Raw genomic sequence first — 19,944 nt, 5'->3', positions numbered from 1 at the left:
ATCTATTGTGTTCCTGTCTAAATCTGGATCATGCAGTGCCTTGGTTTCCATTTGACCCTATTGGTGGATTCCTCGCCTCTGTGTCAGCTTTCATTATTGGTTGCTTCAGAGGGTTTCTATCATGCACTAGCTACATCTTGTGTACGTCAGAAACATGCTTTGGTTGGGTTACTACATCTTTTTCATCCGATTCCTTCCACGTTATTGGCATACGAGTTACACTCGCACTAGATTGATTAAGGATGTCATAATGCCTTCCTTCTAGCAGATCTTTTCCTATCGACTACAACTCATTTTCTCTGGGACAAAGATCTAGAGTCCATCTAGTAGTACCTTGGGGTTTGCAGTCATCAGTGGCAGGTTCCTTCACTATCAACAGTGGGAAACCATCATTATCCCCTGATTGATAGATTCTTCCAGGTGTTCGACTTCAGCTCATTTATTCGCACTTGTTAGATTATACAGGGTACCTTGACTCTCGTTTTCATTATCGATGAGTAGTCTCGTGTTTGTTAACAGTATACATCAATGACCGGTAATCAAACGATTTCTCACATGGTCGACCTCAGGTCATTTATTCCCATTGTGTAGAAATGTACCATGGCGGTCGGTGAAGACCTTGGGTTGCATCAGCATGTTTTGGTTCACTCGTCAGTTGCTCTTGTTGCTACTAGTTGACACCATCCACCATATTTTGCAATTCTTCACAGCGACATCTTATATGCTGGCATCCAAGTTGTGATGTAGTATAATTTTATTCCATCATGTTCATTTGGTACTATTGGGATTAGTTTTTTGACATCAGTGATCAACTTCATCCTTCAGCATCATTGATCGTCTTCTTATATGTGATATTCAAACATGTACTTTTTCGATCACAATCAGATGATCCATTATGTACTTTCAGTTCTTTATACTTGTATACATATTGGATCCGCTTTCACTTGATATGTGGACATGATTTACTTTCTCTGAGCATGGGTATGCCCGCATCGGACAACATTTTCTTTATGATCTCTTTTGATGGCTTGGCAGGCTGAATTCTACTGAAGTCCTTCTCAGTTTCGACCAGATTCTTTCCATATACTTAATACATTTCGGTCATCATGTACCCCTTCTGACCTCATATATTAGGGGGCATCTGTTATAGCACCATTTATCACGCTTGGTATTTGTGATGCTTGCTTTATGGCCTAGGGAAACCCCTCCTTCTAGACTTGGTCCAAATATATTAAAAACAGTGTTTTATTCCCTGTATGCTATTTTTCCCTGAGATAAAAGCATGTACACGTGGGTTAGTCAATACCCAACCCATGTATATGGGTTAAAACACTTAAAAAAATTAAATTTCCTTAATTTTTGGGTGGATTTCACAGGTTTTACCTGTTGATTACCTCCTATTGCCCGTGGCCCAACTATTTCCCAACTAAAAAACTAATTGGGAGAAGTATAAATAGACTTATATGGGAAGGCCTAAAGGAGGAGAGGAGATAGAGTTATTATATTGAGATTATCCCTGATTGATTCTGATGAATCCCTGTGCCTCATGCACTTCCCCAAGCTTCAGAAAACCCTTGTTTCCTTGATTATAGATATTCTCCCTCTTGCTTGAGATATCATGGTGTTGGTTATGGAAGAAGATTGTTGAAGGCTGGGATAGGACAAATTCATGGGATGGTTCCGCTTGGAGCCGGAAGAAGAAGACTCAGGTGAATTCTCTCCATGTTATTTATAGCTTACTACAATAAAATAAATGTTGTCTTGTTTTTGAAATTAAATTTGTTTATGCATCAAATTATGTTGTAATTCATATACAAATGTTGTTTTGATGTATGATCAATCATTTGCTTATATGATATAAAGTTGAATTTCATGAATATGCTTTACTTCTATACTGCTATGTATGTTCGAATTGAATGATTTTCAGGCTTGAAGAACATCGGGAGTTGCAGAGGGCTTGAACCCTGCGGGACCTACTCGAACAAAGGAAATCCGAGTACAGTCGCTCTTACGTAGTTTTTTAATATTAGCATTTTTCCTGAGTTGAATGAGTGTTTCTTGTTGTAGTTTTCTCCTGCTCTTTTTGGGTTCTAACCCAAAGCCCTAGGGTACTTATTCCCATAACACAAAGTGCACTAATATTAAAAACTGATTCATCTCATGAAGATTCACGTGTTGTAATATTGTCTCGTCTTACTAAACACGAATTTAGTTTTGAAAATTTTTATGAGCCTGTTTTGTAAGTTTCTAATGCAATTCATTCTGATTTACTTTCGGGAACTTGCATCTATAACATTTTGTTGGAATGTCCTTTTAGTGGAAATTCAATTATTGAATTTAATGATATGTTCCAAAGTTTCCTTGTAACATTATTTTGTAATTATAATGTACATAATGATTTGGTTTTGTTTTCTTTCTTTTGATTCTTTTGTTATGTTTTATTTTCTGATATTTTATGCAGGCATGTTCAAAATCCCAGTATTGAATACCCTTGAGATTCATTAATAAAGAATAATGAATATGTAATTGATTGAATATCAAGAAAAAAAAATCCATCTTCACTTAATGTTCATCTCATTTCGCCCACGGGGCTTTGGATTGACGGTGAATGAGTTTGCTGTTAAGGCACTTCTTGCGATAGGTCACCGATTCAAATCCCCCATGGGTACTTAGGTTAGTCTTAACTAGAAAAAAAAAAAGAAAATGTTCATCTCATTTCAAATATCTCTTTATTCTCTAAGGCATTGTCGACCAAGTTTAACTCTTGAGAGTATTCCTACACAATCTGACCTGCTACCTTCTCTTCTAGATAGTTTTCAATCTCCGACAAATATACACCCATACTTTTATGATCTGATAGATATTTTCTTGGAGAAAACTTTCCAAGAGGGATGGCCTTAAAATAGGTTATTTGTAAATAATTTCATGTTTGTACATACTTTAGCATTAGATGTATTTAATCAATTCATATTTATTTTTGTTGTTTCATTTGTGCTTTTTTTACTGATTTTTAACTTTTGTGTACATGCAGTAAACAAAGCACTTGAATGGTTACACTGGAAGTTTTAATTTACTTAGTCTTAGTCCTCTTTTTAGATTAGGATTAGGTGTAGTTTCACAGTAGTTTTAAATTGAATAAGAAGATGATTTTGAACTTTGATTAATACATGGGAGAAGATGAAGATTCTTCAGGTAAAACTATAATTGAATTCTTCCAAGTATAAACTATATGTTCATCTGCATCTAGTTTGAGCTTTATTTCAGCTTTTTTTCTCTTTTAATCATTATTCATTTCTTATATTGTGTTGTTCTTCTTGCAGGTTCCCATGGATTTGATTTATAGATTCAGCTTTATTGGCAACTAGCATTTCAGAAGAACAATCATCATATGACATCAGGGAGTTTTCTCTATCTTAATTTGCTTAAATTTTGAAATTGATTGTCAGTCTTATTCTTAAAATTGAATCTTTAAATACTCGCAAACTATCTTTAAGAAATATTTACAAAAGTAAGAAAACCCATGTCAAAGTATACAACAATAACTCTAAATCAATAACTATGCTTTCAAACAAAAGAGATTTATTAACAAATCATCCCACAAGATAAAATCAACATAATCTCATTTTTATGTTAATTCTCTATATTATCTTGTAAGATGTATCTCAAGGTTCATTCTCTTGATTGTCTTTTCATTTCATTTCACAATAAAATGGAGTAATGTTTTCTCTTTCATCTTGGCATAGTCATTGGGAAAATTATTTGTATGCTCTAATTTATATTAACAGAACCTAATCTCTAAGGATCACTTCAATGAAAATGATTTCATTTATGTTCATTTTCAGTTTTCCTAAACACTAGAGTCCCTGGTTTATTTTTATTTGAGTTTAAATATTTTTGTTATTTTTTAATGAACTTTCTTTAACCCGTATCTTTAAAGTAAGTAAAACACATTTAATAGAAGTTACTTGAGGTCATGAGTTCTTTTGGTGAACAAGTTTAGTCAAGTGAATAGTAGTCAACTTAAAGCATTTTACGCCATCCCTTTCTCTTAAGGAGCAGTATTCCACCCCATCTATTATGTAATCTTTATGAAATTAATAGTAACCATAGTTAAACATAAAAATAAAAATGGTTAATTGAAGGATAGGAGGTCTCATCACGAGACGACCTACCATGATCATAAGTTCTAACATTATGACATTATCATTATTGGTCACCAAGCCAAGCTAATGGCTTTCGAGCACAAGGTTGAGAGACAAGAGGTCACATCACGAGCTGGCTTGTTCACCGTGTTATATCTCTTACATGGCATTGTTGTTAGCTAGTTACGAAGCTAGGATAGTGATCTTCAATTGGCATTCAAATAATTTTAAGGTGATCTTTTGCAACTATGCATTTATTCCTAATAGATGGGACACTAACACCTAAAAGGGTTAAAAGGCATCATTGTCGAGGCTATAGACACCTGCTAGCAGTAGTGGCCATTCCTAAGGTATGGAGGTTAAATTAATACTATGTTTTCTTGATTAGTTTGTTTACTCGAAAACTAATGCCTAACTAAGTTCACTGTTGTATATATAAATTTACTGAAACATTGAATTCATGGGGTAAATTTGTACAAGTTCATGAACAATAATGGTATATCTATTTATTTGACAACATATAATAGGGACAAAATGGTTAGGATATCTAATTTTGAGCATTTTAAATTGTCAAATTATAATTCCTTCAATTTTGAACTAGGTTTTGTATCTTTATGACAGAGATAATTGCTTCCCCCCAGTGTGTCGCCATTGTTGTAGTGAACACATAGCACCTCCATTGTATTCTATCATAATAGACATGGGGACCTTTTTGGCATTACATGTAGACTTTGAGTGTGATTGCTTCATTTAAAGTCTAATTTCCTTTTTATTTACACTTGTTTTTTTTATATAGTTTTCCTAAGTTTGATTAAGTTTGTTTATTAACAAAACTTTGTAAAAAAAAATATGTTGTAAACATCTTAATTAATTATATTAATGAATAAAATAGCCCCCGAGACCAAGATGTGTGCATAAGCTTTAAGCCTTAATCATTAAACAATGTGGCATATTGATTAAACATATATCGAAGCTTTTAGGCATTAAGACTTTGATATCAAAAGAATCCTTTTGGAAATATTTGATACCTAAAGTCTGATCCATCATGTTAATGTGGCTCTTTTCAATAAATGTATATTATAAAGTGGCTAGGCCATAAAACATATGATAATCAATTTTCGAAGTAAAGGTGTAAAAATTTCTCATTTCCTACCCCAGTTTTCAGTTTCACCTTATTTCTCCAAAATAGTTAAATGCCCTTTCCCATATACATACATTCAACAATTGGAAAATAAATTTTGTTGAAAACACAAATTTTGGAAAAATTATAGAATGCTTGAAAATGCAGAAATATAAAAATCAGCACATATAAACAACCATTTAACTCATTTAAACACAGTGATTTTTGGTCAAGGTGACCCTGGAAAAACCCCTACAACTCTTGGGGAAAACCAATTTGAGAGCTCTTTCTTATTTCTAGAAAATGCTTTTTACAGTGAGAAATATTCAGCAAAATCAGCAAGTAAACTTTTACAGCTTATCTCGTTTTTCCTGCCTCACAGCCAACTGGAAAAACTTGCAAACAACAAAATCTGAACAGAAATAAATGTTGTATGTCCTCCTCGATTTTTGTGCCAATTTTCAGCCTTAAATTCTACTGTACGGCCTGACTAGAAAATCGTGAACGCTGCCAGAAATTCTATTGTGCGATTTCCTTGATTTCTATGCCGAAATCTGTTGTACAGCCTCCTTGAAAATATGTTGTACGACCTCCTTGAAAATCGTGCCAGCAAACTCAGATTTATGCTCCTCGATTTTTGTGCAAACTGCTATACGGCCTCCTTGAAAATCATGCCCAAAAAATTTGCCTTTCACTATATGCTAACTCAGTTGTACGGAATTGCTGGAATGCTATCTTGGAATGTGTGCCAAGCTTTTGTCTCCTTCTCCTCCCTGTCCAGAAATCTCCCTTGCTCTCTTGCTTTCCTTCTCTCAATCTGCTCATGAAAGAATGAATGACCTTTTCCTCCTTTTCCTCCTTTAATCTAACCTTAAGTGACTTTTGGGTGATCCCTAAATCCAATGGCTGAAATAGATTGAGATCTAGGGCTGAGATTAAATGCTCATTTAAATCTCACTTTCTATTTTTTAATTCGCCCCACTTTAATAAAGACCCACTTAGTCATTTATTTCCAAAGTCAATTTTCCTTTCTAATTTTACATTGACTTTAATAAAGTCACTTTAAAATTAGACTTTAGTAACTTTATCACTTAAAGTCACTTTTAAATTAGATTTGACTTTATAAAAATTATAAAGTCACTTTACGAGAAAAATTAAATTATTTTTGGACACTTTTCCCTAGGCCAAAGATCAAAGCCTTAGGGAACCACCTGTCCTCTGGTACCAAATTTCAACACTCACTCTTACGAAGGAAGATGTTCCTCACCACACCCATCTTGTCTCTGAAGTAGTCATGCTTGCCCCGTGGTAAGGATTTGGTAAGAATATTTGCAACCTGCTCATCAATGGGAATATACTCAAGCTTCACAATGCCCTTCTAAACACAGTCTCGGATGAAATGATATTTGACCCTGATATGCTTTAACCTGTCATGAAATACTGGATTCTCCGTGAGTTTAATGCAACTCTGATTATCACAATAAATCACTGAAGGTCTCAACAGCTGACCAAATAAGCCAAAGAACATCTTGCGAAGCCAGATGGCCTCACAACTAGCTAGACTGGCTACCATATACTCTGCTTCCACTGAACTCAATGCTACTGACTGCTGCTTCCGGCTGAACCATAACACTACTGCCGAACTCAACCCAAAACAGCACCCTAAAGTGCTCTTCCTATCAGAAGCACAACCTACCCAATCAGAATCAGTATAACCTACTAATCTCACTCCATCACCCTGCCTATAGTCCAGACCATAATCCACTGTCCCCTGCAAGTATCACAAAATGTGTTTTGTAGCCACCCAGTGAACCTTCCTAGGCTCACACATAAACTGACTCATCGTGTTGACTTCAAAACAAATATCTGGTCTAGGGTTGACCAAATACATCAAGGAACCAATCAGTTGCCTGTACAATGTGGGATCCACCAACTCGGAATCTGAAGCATGAAGCTTCTTCCAGTTGGTAATCATTAGTGTCTACATGGGTTTACAATCCTCCATGTGGAATCTGCCAAGGATGTCCACAATATACTTCCCCTGCCCCAGGAAGAAATTCCCCTCCTCGTGCCACACCTCCAAACCCAAAAAGTAATGCATCAAGCCGATGTCCTTCATCTCAAACTCCGCCGCAAGATCTCTCTTGCAGTGCTCTATGAGTCTCTCTGCACCTGTAATGACCAAGTCATCTACATATAGCACCAGAATGAGAGGCTCCTCACCTATCACAATAAAGTAAAGGTTCAGATCTGCCTCACTCTTTATGAAACCCATCCCCTGCAAGTATGTATCTATCCTGGAGTACCAAGCTTTGGGAGCTTGCTTCAGGCCATAAAGGGCCTTCTTCAGTCTGCACACATGGTACTCGTTCCCATGCACCTCAAAGCCCTGTGGCTGCTCAATGTACACCTCCTCATGTATGAAGCCATTGAGAAATGCAGTATTCACATCCATCTAGTGGATCTTCTAACCCATCTCTGTTGCTATCGATATAATGGAGCGGATCGAAGTATATCAAGCCACGAGAGCGAATGTCTCCTCATAATCAACTCCCTCTACCTGGGAGAACCCTCTAGCCACAAACCTCGCTTTGAATTTCTCAATGTTGCCATCTACAACATGCTTTACCTTATAAAGCCATCTGGAAGTAACCACGGATTTGCCCTCAGGCCTCAGCACCACCTCCCAAACATCATTCTTCATGATAGAAGAATACTCTTCCTGCATGGCCTCTCTCTAGACCTGTTGGCTAGCTGCCTACTCATAGCTAGAAGGCTCAGAGTCAAGGATGCTAGCAGTCATTTCCATATAACTACAAAACCTCTCAGGTGGTCTACTCTCTCTAACCGGCCTCTTAGGCTCAGTAATAGATGTGGCATCTCTCAAGGTGTCCTGAAGCCACTTGGGCTTCCTCTTCCCTGAGCGCACTTCTCCCATTGGAGAATGAAACTCCTCATCATCATCATCATCAGGAGCCTAAACTCCTGACTGTCTGTCTGCTATCCTCCTACCTGCACCTGAACCTGTAGAAGCTGAGGTACCGTGTGAACTGTCCATCAGTGGACTCCCTAGTGAACTGCTCTGCATGCTTCCCGGAGCACCACCCCTCTGGCTCAGTGAACCACTGCTCACTGACGGACCTGACATCCTCATAGATGTACCTCCAAATCCTCCCGATCCCTGCCTACTGGATCCCTGCGACTGACTCAACTGTTGCTGAGGGTCTGGCTGATCCAGATACTCTAACTCCCGTGATCTCCTAAAGGACCTGTCCTCCTCGAACTTCACATCCCGCCTGACAACAACTTTCCTCTGTGCAGGAATGTAAATCCAAAAGGCCTTTGAGGTCTCACTGTAGCCCACAAAGATACCCTTCTCTGCAGTGGGCTCTAGTTTGGTCCTCTTCTCCTTGGGTATGTAGGAGTATGTGATGCACCCAAAGATACGAAGATGACCAATATCAGGCTTCTTCCTAGAAAAAGCCCCCTCCAGAGTCATGTGCCCCAAGGCACGACGCGGACTCCTGTTCTGCAAATAAACAGCTGAGTTGTAGGCCTCTACCCACAAGAACAATGGCAACCCCTGATCATGTAACATTGCTTTGGTAGCCCCTACGATGGATCTGTTCTTCCTCTCTACAACCCCGTTCTGCTAGGGGTTGTAAGGAATAGTGAACTCCCTCCTAATGCCCGCCTCAACACAATAGTCAAAAAACTCTCCAAGGGTGTACTCTCCTCCATTGTCCGACCTCAGGGACTTGATCTTCCGACCTGTCTGTGTCTCCACAAGAGATCTAAACTCCTAAAACCACTTGAAGACCTCACTCTTAGTCTTCAAGAAATAAATCCAAGTCCTCCTGGAGTGATCATCAATGAATAAAACATAGTACTCATATCCACTCAAGGAAACATGAGACATCCAACCGCTCACATTAGAATGAATCAAATCAAGAATCCCGGTTGCTTTGTTGTCACTGCTGGGAAAAGTGGATTTGGCAAACTTGCCCATCGCACATCCTCTGCAAGTATCAAAGTGTTCAGTACTGAAATCTGGCACGCCTGTAGTGATCTCCCGCAATGTCCTCAAGGCTCCATGATACATATGCCCCATCCTACGGTGCCAAATCTCACATAGCTCAGAACTGCTAGCTTTGCTGTCGGTACTACTTCTCAATGCCAAAAGGGACTGAAATGCAAACTTGTACACCTTTGCATGGCGTACACCTATCACTCTAGCTGAATCAGTTGGAGTGCCCATGGGATACATCAACACCTGTCCTCCCCTGAACAGTACCTCATATCCTCTGTCCTCCAAAGTTGATACGGATATGAGGTTCTTCCTCATCCCTGACACATAAAGAACATCTGACACCTTCAAGGGAGGTTTGGACTCCCTCTGAAATGTCAGTGTCCCCACACCGACTGCTCTAACAACTCTGTCATCACCGAGTACTACCTCTATATCAGTCCCACTCTCTGAAAGCTCTGAGAAGTACTCACAGACTCCTGTCATGTGACGTGAAGCCCCATTGTCCACATACCAGATACCTGAAGATGCTCCGTCAATCGAGGGAAAAGCATGCTCCCTCTGAACCTGTGTGGCAGGTGATCCTCCACTAGAGGACTCATATGCAGTGAACCCAAACTCCCGGTCAAAACGAACTGCAAAGTCCTCAACCTCTACTGAAGCTGCCACGCTCTGGTTCTTCCCCTTCTTCTTCTTCTTCTCCGGACACATAACTGCATAGTGTCCCATCTTTTGACAATTCCAACACTTCACCTTAGAATAGTCCTTCTGTTTGTTATCCTGTTTACCTTTACCTTTGCCTTTGCCCCCACCATTGCTTGTCGAAGCCTGCTTCTTCCCTTTGCCTTTCTTGCCTCCTGCCGACAGTGCTACATCCTCATCCTGCTCAACTGGCTTGGCTGCCCCAAGCTGACCTTTCCTCATCTCTGTCTGGATGCAATCATCCCAAAACCTCTCCCATGTGGGAAGGGTATCACGTGCACAAACCCCATCAGCAAAGTTCATCCATGAACGGGGGAGGCCATTCATTGCAATCCGCACCAACTCATTGGGTGGAATGACCTCTCCAACTGTTGCCAACTCATCTCTCACATTAGTAATCTTTGTGAGATATCCAGCTGCACTATCATTACCCATCTTAATGGTCTTCAACTTCTCCTTTAGGACCATTTTCCGGTTCTCATTGGTACTCTGGTAGAGATTGGACAATGTTGTCCACATCTCATGGGCATTTCTCTTTCCTCTCACATGAGGAATGCAATGATCTTTGACTCCATCTAGAATCAGTCACTTACCCTTGTTGTTCTTTTTATTATACTCAGCCAACTGAGTAGCATCAGTAGGCACAACAACAGGGTTCTGTGTGGTATGCACTATGATGTCCCAGACTTCTACCTCCTCAAAGATACTCTGCATTCTCTCCTTCCTAACGCTGTAATTGGAATGCCCATCCAACCTATCCTCCACCCTCAATCCCAATGACATCCTGTTGTCCTAAAACTGAAAAAATAGCACTGTTGTAGTAAAGATAAAACTGTTGTTTGTGAAAAATCATCTTGCTGGAATTTTCTGAGTGAAAAATCAGCAGGCTGTAATTTTCCTCCTTGCTGTCCCAAACTGCACTTCAGCACTCAAGCTCTGATACCATGTAAAAATTTCTCATTTCCTACCCCGGTTTTCAGTTTCACCTTATTTCTCCAAAATAGTTAAATGCCCTTTCCCATATCCATACATTCAACAATTGGAAAATAAATTTTGTTGAAAACACAAATTCTGGAAAAATTACAGAATGCTGGAAAATGCATAAATATAAAAATCAGCACATATAAACAACCATTTAACTCATTTAAACACAGTGATTTTTAGTCAAGGTGACCCTGGAAAAACCCCCTACAACTCTTGGGGAAAACTAGTTCGAGAGCTCTTTCTTATTTCTGGAAAATGCTTTTTACAGTGAGAAATATTCAGCAAAAATCAGCAAGTAAACTTTTACAACTTATCTTGTTTTCCATGCCTCACAACCAACTGGAAAAACTTGCAAACAGCAAAATCTGAACAGTAATAAATGTTGTACATCCTCCTCAATTTCTGTGCCAATTTTCAGCCTTAAATTCTGTTGTACGGCCTGCCTAGAAAATCATGCAAGCTGCCAGAAATTCTATTGTGCGATTTCCTCGATTTTTGTGCCAAAAACTACTATATGGACTCCTTGAAAATCTGTTGTATGGCCTCCTTGAAAATCGTGCCAGCAAACTCAGATTTCTGCTCCTCAATTTCTGTGCAAACTGTTGTACGGCCTCCTTGACAATCGTGCCCAAAAAATCTGCCTTTCACTATATGCTAACTCAGCTGTACAGACTTGCTGGAATGCTATCTTGGAATGTGTACCAAGTTGTTGTCTCCTTCTCCTCCATGTCCAGAAATCTCCCTTGATCTCTTGTTCTCCTTCTGTCAATCTGCTCATGAAAGAATGAATGACCTTTTCCTCCTTTTCCTCCTTTAATCTAACCCTAAGTGACTTTTGGGTGATCCCTAAATCCAATGGCTGAAATAGATTGAGATCTAGGGTTGAGATTAAATGCTCATGTAAATCTCACTTTCTATTCTTTAATTCACCCCACTTTAATAAAGACCCACTTAGTCATTTATTTCCAAAGTCACTTTTCCTTTCTAATTTTACATTGACTTTAATAAAGTCACTTTAAAATTAGACTTTAGTAACTTTATCACTTAAAGTCACTTTTAAATTAGATTTGACTTTATAAAAATTATAACATCACTTTACGAGAAAAATTAAATTCTTTTTGGACACTTTTCCCTAGGCCAAAGTTCAAAGCCTTAGGGAACCACCTATCCTCCGATACCAAATTTCAACAAAAGGACCCACATTCCACGACATTTTCTCTGCTCCCACATATCAGAGATTTCCTTTTGAGACACATTTAAAAAACACGGATATATCGCTCTGTCGATACTCCAATATGGTTCCTCACCGATATTCTAATATTCCAATCCACTGATACTTTGATATCCCCATGCAGTTGCGCTCTCATATTCTGATACACCTTGCCTCTCCGACTTTCTATATTTTGATGGTCATGATTGTTGATACTCCAATATCCTCATATCTCTGATCTCCAATATTCCCAATCCTTTGATTCTCCGATAAACCCCTCCTATCCATATCAGAAACTCCATATCGAAACTTCTTATCGGTTGTCACTCCTTTCAACCTCCAATACAAGACCTATGATATCTTCTAGGCTCCGATATGTCAGACCTATTCGTGTTAATGAAAATTTACCGAGATTTCGAATCTACTCCTCATCGGAGTCACCCAATCTTCACCACTTATCATTTCCATATAGGGCCACTATTGCAAATAATTAAAAGGTCATTGCTATATTTATTAAAACCGTTATTTAAAATGGTTTTCAGGTTCTATGTTTCATATTTTGTTTTCAACATTGTTTTAGTTAAGTTTAATAATACAGCTCTGGTCTCCTATTGTGATTTCTGTAACGGGACGCGACATCATGCTTAATCCATGCTTCTAAAGGTCCCCTGCCATGTGGAAAATATTGTTCGAAATTAACTCAATTTTTGTAATGAACTCCATAACAGGCCATGACCATTAACAACTAAAGGATCCTTCGGCCAACAACAGAGTCAATTGGTTCGACTAGTGTAATGATTTCCCAAATTCGGTCTACATTCAACTAAAACAATTTGTTTTTGGCTTGCTGAAGAAAACCTCCAGATTTAGTTATTGAGAGATATAAGGTGGGATGTTAGCACTATAAATCTTGTATAAATACCCCTGAATTCGATCTTGTTTAGGGGGAAGAGGTCGTGATCCACCACATGGAGTCTCTGTTACGATTTAATTTGTGCCTGTGCACTATTGTTTAGCATGGAGAGAGTTATTGTAGAGATTGAAAGAGGATTTATGGATCTGTCATAATATCTTCGCACTATTGTATAAAGTTCTGTTATTGGTCTAAGTTGCTCCAGGACTACACATTTGTAATGTAATTTTGACATTGTTTAATGAATTTCCATTCTTGTGTACTATTACCAAAATGTTAAAGTTTTATATGTTTATCAAATTTTTATAATTAGTTTTGATTTTCATTCTAAGTAGTATGCTTATTTGATCTCTAACGCTATTGTTGAGTCAATTGTGATATGTTGTTGAAGTCTTATAGGAGCTATCTCCAAGAGGCAGAGTGAGATCGAAATCATACTTAATTCATTTAATTATACTTGTGGTGAATGATAACTATTAATTATTCATTTACATGTGTATTTTGTTTTTATGTGTAATAAAAGAAATGGACTATTTCTTTTGATTAATACAAGTTTTATAATGAATTATGTTTAAAATGAATTTAGGCTTGTAGATGGACTTACCTTAATTATTATTTATTAAAGTAGATTCATTTACATAGTTGTCTTAACATTTTATGAGTTTACAAATTATCTTGGAATTCATAATCGAACATTAATTATGAATTCATTCATAAACCAGCTTTTCCCCTTGCTTTAGTTATATTTCTCTTAGATTAGGAGAGGGTTATCCCATTCTAGTTTGAGATAGGTTTTTCATGTTTTAGATTAGTTCTACATTTACATCTTAGTTTGCATCAAGTCTTCTCTTAAAGAGGAAAATAAATCATTTAATTGTGGTTTGATACGCCTTTTTAAATCGATCAAACCTTTGTGTCTATTTACTTCTTTAACTTACATCTTTAAAGATCGATATAAAGGAAATGTTACATAATATGATGTGGATAGATTGACTCTTAGTTTAGGTTAAATTAGTATTAGATTAGTTTTAGGCTAGTCTTAGATGACAGGGTAACTGGGCCCATAACCAATCGGAACCACCATATTCAACGGAAAAGAAGTTGCTTTAAGTTCCCGGCCAGGTGGTCTCCCCTAATGTTGATGGAGGACATTTTTTCCGATCAATACACCTGTAGCTAAGTTGAACATTATTAGATTGTTAATTGCATTAGCTACAAAGTACCATTGGAATCTTCACCAATTAGATGTAAAATATGATTGTCTAAATGGTGATTCAAAGGAGGAGGTATATTTAACATAACCTGAAGGGTTTGTGAAAAGGGGTCGAGAACATATAGTTTGCAGATTAAAGAAATATTTGTATGGGTTGAAGCAGGCACTGAGGTCATGGTATGAGAAGATATATTCCTTCTTTTTTCAACAGGGTTTTATGAGGAGCCAAAGTGACTCAAATATGTATACAAAAATTGATTCAAAGGGGCATGTTGTATTTATTTCCTCATATGTTGATGATTTAATTATTACAGGGAATTTTGGTAAACTAATTAATGGAATTAAGGTGCAAATGTCACAATTATTTGAAATGAAAGATCTTGGAGAGCTACATTATTATCTAGTTCTTGAAGTTTGGAGAAAATTTGGTTAGACTTTTGTTTCTGAAGGTAAGTATGTCAGAGAATTTCTTAAGAAGTTTGAAATAGATCAGTGTAAAGTTGTTTTTGTTCCAATGCAAAAGAATGTGAAATTTCACATTGATGATGGGTCAAAGGAGATAGATGGTACAGTGTATAGAGAGTTAGTGGGAAGCTTGAATTTCCTTACTACAACCAAACCTAATATAACATATTTTGTTAGTGTGTTAAGTCAGTTTATGGCGAGACCTCTAGAAATCTATTGGAAAGAAATGAAAGGTGTACTCAGGTGTCTTAAAGGAACAATAAATTTTGGTATTAAGTATACTAATTCATTCGATGTTGAGCTTACATGTTACTCAAATTCAAATTGGGCTAGTAATTCAGATGATAGGAAATCTACGATAGGCTATGTTTTTAGCATTGGATCCGAGATTGTTTCATGGAGTAGTAAGAAGTAATCTACTATATCTTTGTCATCCACTAAGGCAGAATATAAAGCTTTGTGTGCAACAACTTGTGAAGTTGTTTGGTTGAGGAGAGTTCTTCAAGATGTTGGAGAAGAACAAAATAAGGCTACAATGATCAAATGTGATAACCAGAGCTTGATCAAGTTGGAAAATAATCCAATTTATCATGCAAGAACAAATCATGTTGATGCTTAGTTTCATTTTATTAGAGAGAAGATACAGTCCAAAGATATTTTTCTTGAATATTGTAATACTTGTGAAAATGTTGCTGACATTTTCACTAAGCCTCTTGGGAAGATGAAATTTGAGTTATTTAGGGAGATATTAGGTGTGGAAATAAATCCTTTCTCCATTAAGGGGGAGACTTGGAAATAATGGAGAAAGTATCCATTAGGTTGTTTTGATTGTGTTTGTATTTAGGACTTAGATCTTATTTTCCAGGAGTTTGTTTGATCTCCCTAACTTAATGTAATCATATAAATGCATGTATCTTTGATTGCTTAATTAATGAAAAATTAATTGCATTGTTTGGTAGCATCTAGTTGCAGCTTGTCTTACCTGTGAGTTGTGTGATTCATTCATAAGTTTTGTTTTCCAATTATTAAGTAATATTAATGTTCGAATGTATACCTTTTATAATTGTTATCTACTTTTCATATTACAATAATTAAAAAATGTATTAAAACTATATATATATACACTTTACTCTTCTTCTTTTTTGTAAGCTTGGTAGGACTACATCTTCATATGTCCAATATATCATTACTATGGAGCAGGGAATTGAACAAATAACTTGACATCAATGAGTGTCTTTACAAAGCACCAAATCATAGTCGTGGACAAATTTACTTCACTCATTTAAAATTTGAATCTTTTTTAGTAACAACATTATCATTTCTAAAATTATTTAAAAATAAATACTCATAACATATTTTACTTGCATCTCTTTTTCCTTTCCATAAGATCACTAGCATCATATTTTCTAATACACTAATTGAATTAATTTATTTTATTTTCTAATACATGATTTGAATTACTTTTTATTTTATTTTCTAATACATTATTTGAATTACTTTATTTTTAAAATAAAATTAAGTTAAGAAGTATATTCTAAGAAGAATATGATATAATTGTGATATATGATACATATATCAACTAAAACTAAATAAAAATTAAAATCCAACTATATATCAATTAATTAAAATGAAATTTTAATATTAAAAAAGATTTTTAAAAAATAAATAAATTTATATAATTTATAATTTATTTTAATTCATCCATATAATTTATTTTATTTAAAATTCAAAAAGTTAAACATAAATTTCAAATTTTACATTGTTACTAGATAATTAATATCTTAAATCAAAATAATTTTGTATGAAAAAGTAAACAAAGTAAATAACCTTAAAATTATTAAATATTTTAAATTAATTTCAAATTTGAAAAAATAAATTTCAAAATATCCTTCATACAAAAACCAAATATATAAATTGAAATGTCCGCGTAATTTTTTTAGTTACAAATAAAAGTGCAAATAAATGTAATATATTTCAATCCAATATGAAATGAAAACGTGCTTCAATTTTGTCCTGAAATGATCATCCACAGTAGTCATGCCTAAAAATGATCATCCATAATGCATAGATGGAAGTAGCAAAAGACGGGCAGGCATTATTTCTGTGACTATTTTCGTTTGAGAACTCACATAAACATGGCCATACGCATTGCATTGTAACTAGCAAGGAATCACCTTTGAATCAAAATTCAAGATATAAATCCAAAATTATCTGGTAGCTAGCTTTATAGTTCAATTTAAAATTCAGTGACACATACAAACATCTCCGATATCTTTCACAAGGCTGTAAGCACGTTGCTGCTCCTGGGAGGGCAATGATTCGCCTCTTTACTTGCAGAGACCACATTTTCTAAATAGACCATATATCTACGTAGACGAGTCTATATGCACTAGTTTCGAAGTCAGACTAGAGTCACTGACTCTGTATAGCCATGCTTATCCGAATGCATTGAATTGACAAGATAACAATCAATACGGCATCCAGAAAGAATTGATAAAGTCTGAAAACTCATCCATAAGGGGAACGATTGAAAGGGCATCAGAATGTACGCCGACTTCAGGAAAAGGCAAAGAACTGTAAGGGATTGAATACATCTGGTCAGTATAATCTGGGAAGAAATTTTCAGTATCCAACATATAAGAATGTGGACGAGCATTTTCCTGATTAAAACCGACGGGCTTAGGAACAAAAGTGGCATTAGAGTCATCATGTAGGAATGTCGAATAGGCCCATGAGGGAAGGATATTCAAATTTAGCTTCAAGGGATTCGATACACCTGCAAGTTGTCCGGCATCTGAATAAGAGTCCGGTTCTTGTTTCGTTGGATAACTGGGAGATATAGATTCCTTCGTCAGGTCTTTTACAGGGTAATCAATAACTTCTTCTCTTTTACCCTCCTGGTTCGCAATTGTTGGAGTAATGAAACTCACGGCCGGTTCCTTAATATTTGGCTCTGTCGGTCTAACGGGCTTCAATCCAATACATGCATTGGCATGAGCTTTCTTGTTCAAACGAGTATTCCAATAGTTCTTGACTTCGTTATCAGTTCTTCCTGGTATACGGCCAGCAATTAATGCCCACCTGTGATTACAGCACAATAGACATATTAAGGTCGACGTTATGCCAAATGACAGATGAAAAGATATCGGAGAACCTGCAGACTGCAAACAATGTTTCCCTACCTGTTACCCAGGAGTTTATGAAGTCTTATTATAAGGTCTTCTTCATCCGGTGAAATGTTACCACGTTTGAGGTTCGGTCTAAGATAGTTCACCCAACGAAACCTGCAACTCTTTCCACAGCGCTTCAGACCTGCATGTAATCATGCTACCTTTTGAACTCTCATCTACCAACCAGTATCACCACTACATCAATACTTTTATAATAGCTAGGAAATTAGGAATGATTTGATGAGATCTACAAGCAGTTATGTCACAAATTCGCGAAAGCTTCCAGAAACTAACCTAGAAAGTTGATATAAATTAAATTCAGGGTGGGCAAACTTCAAAGAAATTTATCCACATATAAATAATAAGCCTATTATTTAAGCCTAGGTGTGGGAGAAATCACGCACCTCTATGGAATCAATATTTTTTCTATAGGGATTCCAGTTACCAGTTTGGAAAGTTTATTAACACCAGTGGGCTTTGGTGTAACTGGTGACCTTTCATGGTATCAGAGTGCTACCTCCTTAGAGTGGGGCGTTGAAAGAATCACCAACACCTACTAAGAGTTTTGGTGTAACCCCAAACCTCTTCACCGGACAACCTTTGGCCATAGTTAGAGCAACTCACTTTTCTTGGTGCAATTAGGCATGATGATTGTAGGCATAGATAAGATGTAGATTTATTCGTTAATGTTAATGAAAGACAATTCCTACCTGCCTTTATAGCCAGAGCAGACCAGCGTCCTTCACCGTGAGCTTGTATAATCTGGGCCAAGCGAAGATCTTCGTCTTGTGTCCAAGGGCCTTTGTTTAGTCGATCTTTTGAATCACAACATGGCTTGCGTCCCATCATGGCCAAGTTATAACCAGATGTTCTAAGTTGCACCTCTGCCCAAACCAGCGTATGTTTATATCAGAAAATAAAATAGAAATAAACAAATAACCATAGTAATCTACTTAAATATGCTGAGAGAAGAGAGAGTTTCTAATGCTTTTCCACTAATAAATTAAGCACAGAATTTCAAAGAGAACAACCAAAATAGGATCCGATGTCAACAATTTTATTTGCGTTCATTATCCATGACATAAAGTAGTATCAGAAGCATCTGTCCGAACCTGCGAGGCAGAATCCCTCTTATAGCAAATTTATATTAAAATAGATGCGAACAAGCAGGTTACACCGAATCGCTCTTATAAACAAACATGTAACGATTATCTATGTTGGCTTCTTCGGGAAAAAAAGGGATTTTATTCTAATGTATGGAAATGAGAGCTGTTTCTGCATCAGACAATTTCAGCTTTGTTTGTGTCGATACCTATTTGGAATCGTCGATGGACACAACGTATAAATAGAGCTAAAAACCGGGAATACACGCACAAACTCTACCAGTCAATTCATAGATTTCAGTCATTGCCCAACTGTAATAAATCGAAAATCATTGAAGAGATTCTATGGAGCCGTAGACTGAAAAGTTTTTTATAAAGTGCTTTCCGCTGCGATTCTGCATGTCTTTTTCCTACTTATTAAAATTAAATAGGACCACAACAATCAGAGGCACTGAAAAAGACGTTAGAATAATTAGATTAGACACTGCATGTGCAATCCTAATGGGTTTCCACGTTAACTGCTCCGATACTGACACAGCCAGCGAACAAATACCAACAGTACTCTATATCATCCTATTTTGGCGTGAAATAATTATTCTTATCTACACTAAATATTCAACCTGCTGGATGACCAAGATTCCATCGTGGTGTGAAAAAAGGATTAAAGCTCTTTTGGCTGGTTGTGCCAAAACGTTCTCTGTTTTTGATAAAGCAGTATTGTCTAGTCATAAAAAAAAGCAACTGCCCCAATTGTTCACATCGACTTCAGGCTGTTCTGTTAAAGTTGATTGCTAGACCATTTGTTGTTGGATATGTAACCATTTAGGTTTCTGTCATGTTTGTCTTTTTGTTACTAGGTGGTGCGACATGTCCGTAAATTTTGTGGGTAAAGGAC

At 36.7% G+C, this 19,944-nt stretch overlaps 1 protein-coding gene across 2 annotated transcripts; it reads right to left on the bottom strand.

The window, feature by feature from the left end:
• Positions 1–16,972: 16,972 nt before the first annotated feature.
• Positions 16,973–19,236, bottom strand: LOC149174103 (transcription factor MYB7-like). Of its 2 annotated transcripts, none has more exons than XM_089422532.1 (4): positions 18,978–19,236; positions 18,657–18,830; positions 17,959–18,088; positions 16,973–17,857 (listed from the first exon to the last, which is right to left on the bottom strand). In XM_089422532.1, exons 1-4 carry the CDS (start codon positions 19,027–19,029, stop codon positions 17,245–17,247), a joined length of 969 nt encoding a protein of 322 aa, XP_089278658.1. In that variant the 5' UTR covers positions 19,030–19,236; the 3' UTR covers positions 16,973–17,244. The 2 variants fall into 2 exon arrangements, with proteins under 2 accessions (XP_089278658.1, XP_089278659.1); XM_089422533.1 differs by having other exon boundaries at positions 19,059–19,236.
• Between the last annotated feature and the right edge of the window lie 708 nt (positions 19,237–19,944).

This window comes from Pinus tabuliformis, chromosome 4_1 (assembly GCF_031772625.1).
Source record: "Pinus tabuliformis cultivar Carrire ecotype Pingquan chromosome 4_1, CPIR1, whole genome shotgun sequence".
Taxonomy (NCBI): domain Eukaryota; kingdom Viridiplantae; phylum Streptophyta; class Pinopsida; order Pinales; family Pinaceae; genus Pinus; species Pinus tabuliformis.
The sequence above is the reverse complement of the archived record's forward strand: the minus strand, read 5'-3'. Positions and strand labels throughout refer to the sequence as shown.